The sequence below is a fragment of the Loa loa genome (assembly GCF_000183805.2).
Source record: "Loa loa unplaced genomic scaffold supercont3.21, whole genome shotgun sequence".
Classification (NCBI taxonomy): Eukaryota; Metazoa; Nematoda; class Chromadorea; order Rhabditida; family Onchocercidae; genus Loa; species Loa loa.
Window position 1 is genome coordinate 205,204 of NW_018108201.1, and position 4,989 is coordinate 210,192.

The 4,989-nt window shown below is 29.0% G+C and overlaps 2 protein-coding genes across 2 annotated transcripts in view; one reads left to right on the forward strand and one right to left on the reverse strand.

Moving 5' to 3' along the window:
- Positions 1-247: 247 nt before the first annotated feature.
- Positions 248-3,293, forward strand: LOAG_12572 (hypothetical protein; the record flags this gene model as incomplete). The annotated part of the gene is made up of 8 exons (XM_003148085.1): positions 248-296; positions 597-868; positions 996-1,149; positions 1,327-1,484; positions 1,591-1,700; positions 2,044-2,264; positions 2,675-2,959; positions 3,067-3,293. 8 exons carry the CDS (start codon positions 248-250, stop codon positions 3,291-3,293), a joined length of 1,476 nt encoding a protein of 491 aa, XP_003148133.1.
- Positions 3,294-3,883: 590 nt separating this feature from the next.
- LOAG_16815 (hypothetical protein) overlaps positions 3,884-4,989 on the reverse strand; it is a gene marked incomplete at both ends in the record, with an annotated part of 1,892 nt that continues 786 nt past the window's right edge. Inside the window, 3 exons of the mRNA XM_020449474.1 lie at positions 3,884-4,000; positions 4,292-4,429; positions 4,666-4,761. Of these exons, the coding sequence (XP_020306993.1) occupies positions 3,884-4,000; positions 4,292-4,429; positions 4,666-4,761 (351 nt within the window). The remainder of the gene's footprint in view (positions 4,001-4,291; positions 4,430-4,665; positions 4,762-4,989) is intronic.

Below are 4,989 nucleotides of genomic sequence, written 5' to 3' on the forward strand. Positions count from 1 at the left end.
TGACGAATCGTTGACATTTTGTTTGGAAAAAGACATCTATTCGTAGCATTCATTATTTCGATTTCAAATTTACATCAAAATTAATTTAAAAAGACCAACAGTTAACAACATTATTGGTACTCATGAAAGCAATCATTATTACATCGAATTGAAGATTGTCGGCTGTTTTTGTTTGACGGAACTGTCTCATGGCTCAGATGCGAATTCAATCCGTACTGAGTGCCACTATGACAAAGGTCAATTCGTAATGCACACACCCGATGATGAAGCAATCAAATGTTGGGCTGGCAATTTGAGTTTGTTTTATTCTATCTTCCCTAATTTTATTTCTTTTCCATCATTCATTTCTTACTGATACTATGAAGGACCGAATAAACGAGTAGAAAATTTCCATTAATCAATACACCATTAGTCACCATTGTGTTGTCATTTGAAGGTAACGAGGCAACATTTATTACTGTTCCTTACCTTTTGATTATTAATCTTCTGTTGATATAAATGATCATTTGATCAATGATAGTAATCACTTTCACTTATCTCCTTTCTTCTTTATCACTTTTCTAATTTTTCATCTTTCATCTTTTACTTTTTCATAGGTATGAATGCAACTCATGCAATTATTTTTGCTCAACTTTATATCAATCATACGTGCCATGGATTGCATGCATTTTGCATACAAATTCGTTATCTCAAGAAAATGTTACCATTGAAAGGTATAACGATTGGTGATATGGGAGAGAAAGTAGGTGCCTGGAATGGTATTGATAATGGGTGGATCAAATTTGATAGGCACCGTTTTCATTTGGATGCATTACTAAATCGATTTGCAACCGTTCTACCGGATGGTACTTATCAATCTATTTTTAAGGTGAATAAACTTTTTCAATTTCCTATTTCAAAATTTCACTTTCATATTTAATTATGATATCTATTTATCGTTATTTCACACAAAAAAAAAAGTGAAAATTTCTCTTTTAATTTTTTTTCTATTCCAGAATACCAAAGAACAACAGTTAGCAAGTTTAGCCATTCTATCTATTGGACGCGCAGCTGTCGTTGGCAAAGGCGCAATGGCAACTCGACTTGCTTCCATAATAGCAACACGCTATTCAGCTGTTCGGAAGCAATTTCGCGCTGCCAATCATGCAGGTGACAATATTTCTGTAAATGTTTTCTTTTAAATTAAAATATCACTTAATATAGTGATAGAAAGAAAGATGGAATTGAAGGCAGAATGCTTTAATGATATGATTATTGCGTAATCATGCCTTATAATATCATAATATATATCTGATACTTATCAATGGTATATTTATCATCTTCCAGAAGAGCGATCAATCATCGAATATCCCATGCAACAGCGACGATTTTTCCCGCATATTGCTGCATCAGTGGCTTTGACCATTTTTTATCGTAAATTTATTTTGATTTGTTATAAGAACTTCTTCATATGTTGTACGAAAGATGAAAGACTTCCATATGAGGTTTGTTTGAAATTACCATTTGTATCACAATATCAGGGAAGGTATACAGTTGATAAGCATGTCCTGATAATATGCTAATAATAAGCTTTACTGTTGAAATTTATAGTTGATGCTATCACGAGAAATACAAATTCTTAGTTGTGCAGCAAAGGTATTATCAACAGAAGAAGGTGTTAATGCTTTAGATGATGCTCGTCTTGCTTGTGGTGCGTACGGGTTTGTTGACATTTCATTTTATTTCAAAAATTTTGATTAAAAAAAAAAAGTAGCTCAATCATTAGACATAATAACTCTATGGGATAACTTTTCTGATTAATATAATTTTAGAAAGTAACCGAAGAGTAGTAACAAAATTTAGCTACTTTACTACATTGTGGGGAATCATATTTTTTTAATGTAAAATCATTAAGCAATTTTAGAAATCTCTAAAAATTCCCGATCTTTTGATTTGGAGCAAAGTACAATTTCATAAAAAATTTCAATTTAGAACCTTAAAAAGATTTTTTTTCTGGCTATATTTTTAAACAACGAAACATTTAACCCTTATTTTTTTTTTTAGATTTTTAAAAAGTTCAAGATTGAATGATCTTCGAGATGCTTTTGATCCATCACGAACTTTTGAAGGTGACAATAACATCTTAATGCAACAAGTAACCTATGCATTACTTTCATTATCCGAACAAAGAACATATAACTGGAATGATTCACCTCTTCGAAGTTTGGTATTTTTATCTAAGAAGCCGGAAAAATTCTTAGCCTGGAATGATGATCCCTTAGAAGGTCTCTTCATACCAATTTTAATATGAAATTCTTTTAAGTTTACTTAAATACTCTAATAACATAATTAATTTGTTTAGCAAACAATTAATAGTATCTTTTTCTGTTTTATGATAAATGATATAGTTTGAGGTACACTTCTTCTTTTTCCTGTCCACACTGATTTTATAACAAATATTCTTTCTGGACATTGGTCATTTTATTGTTTTTCAATAAGGAACTGATACTTTCTCAAATCCTCCAATTTGCTATAGATTAGCAATAGCTTATCATCAGGGTTATGGATATTATTTAGTATTTCAGGCAGCATAAGATGGCCTATATCATGTAATGACGTGCCAAATGTCATTTACCTTCAACAGTACCAACATAATCTTTGGCTAGTTCATTTCTGATATAATTATAGCTTATAGATATCACAAATGCTTATATATGGTTATTGCATTTCCTCATTTCAACGGTCAAAAACAATATCAAAGATAAAGTTGACCAAGGAGTTGATGAACGGCAAGCTAAATTGGAAGCACAGGATGAACAATACAGAATGATTACGTATGCATACTGCGAATTAGCTATATTAAATTGTTTTCGAGAATCTTTACAAACAGCTCCGGAATTTATCCGAGAAGTTTCACATCAATTGGCTGCTCTGTATGCTTATAATTCCATTGATAAGCACATCGCGACACTTTACATTGGTCAGTATTAAACGATTAGATATAATTGATCCGTTAATTATCAAAAATAAATCATTTGATAATTATAATTTTAGCAAAAGTTACAAAATGATAATATCAATTTGCAGGTGGTTACTGTATCAATGGACAATGGGGTAGTATTGTAAAGAAACGTCTTCGTGAAATAGAAACTATCATTCTTCCTGATGTTATTTCAGTATGCGATATGCTTGCTCCACCAGATTTCTTCTTACATTCTCTAATAGGTTCTAATGATGGGCAAATTTATCAACGTCTTATTCAGTATTTCATGCAATATCCCATAGAAATATCAAATGATAATGATAATAATTAATAAATTAAACAAAAGAAATTCGATGAAATGGATGGATAATCATTGTAATAGTAATTTCATTGAATGTAAATTTCTATTGAATACAATTGTAAGAAAGGATAAATGCAAATTTGCAAAACAATATGATTGATAATAAATATCATTTTACTCTCTTAATATTTCAATCCAATTATGCAAATGAATATTGTTGTAATGAAACATGTTAATGGATGATATTTAACAATAAATCATTTTTTCGAGATTCAATTCTGTTTCTTCTTCCAAATCGCAATATTTAGCAATGTAAGGCCAACCATTTATTATAGTCATTAATTGACGACGACAATGTAATGCAATTGGTGATCTAATAATACAGTATTATTAGTTTCAATGAATTAACAAAAATTAATACATTTATACTTCATAATATACATATATGAAAATTTTAATAATTTCAATGATAAAATATTGGGATGTTTTATTAAAATCAATTAATTAAACTTTATGCAAAAATTTTTGCTAACAGAAAAGTATTTGAACTGAATTGTTTTATAAAGATGAAATGTATGTGTATATTTATGATAAATATATGTAAATTACAGTTGTAAAACTTACGCATACCAACTACTCATTGAAGCACATCGTGGACATTTTACATGTAGAACAGATGAGAGAATACTTTTATTCATGTAAATCTTAGCAAGCATTTCGTTCGTTACTTGAGGTGCCTTAAAAATTAAAGTTTAAATTTCAAGAAAATTTCAAGGTTTTGTTCTCTGCAACAATCCATTGACTGTAATTAGTTTAAAATTAAATAGGAACTCATATTTCAATGTAAATTTATCTTTATGAATGTAAATTTGGGATAGTAAAAAAGAAAAAAAAATGTTGATTTTATTGACCTTTGACTCTTCCCTAAATTTAAAGAATTGCACAAAACAGATAGGTTATTACATTGCAATCTCATGTAACATTTCAAATTAATAACAGATCATTTCATTAAAAGTGAACAAACTAACTCGAATATCTGTTTCGGGTGTAATGTATTCATATGGTAATGGTACACCAAATAAACCACCGCAACTTCCTGGTGGTGCACGTTCGTTGTCGTATATTTTTGAACCACTACCTTCTAGTAACCAATTATGACATGGTACCTAAATAATTCTCAAACTTCAAATTTAAATTAAATCACGTCAGATCTTTACTGCAAATCTATGAAATAAAAATAGGAGAAATACAGGAATTGTATGCTATAGACTGAAAAAGGTTAAAGTTCATGATCATATTTGATAGTTTACCAGATTAAAATTTATTAATAAAAAAGAAATGAGAGAATATGTGGAAAGTAAAACTAAAATGATGTACTGTGTTAGTGGAAGTGAAATCATACCATATGTATCTTATGAATACATTTCGTTGAATTTGTTATTGTTTTTTGTAATGCCCATATCTGTGCACCTTTACCAAAATGACTACTACATAAATCCTGTAGTAAATTACCGTATACGTATAGTAATATAATAAATTATATATTTTTTATCCATAAAATATTTATTCATTTTTATTTCTAAATATATCACTTCTTATTATCATCCAATTAGTAAAACACTAATTTTTTTTTAAAAAAAAAGAAAATGTGACTAATTTTATACAGTATTTTACTGTATATCTTACATAATTTTACAGTATTCTTTCATTCTTTCATTCTTTCATT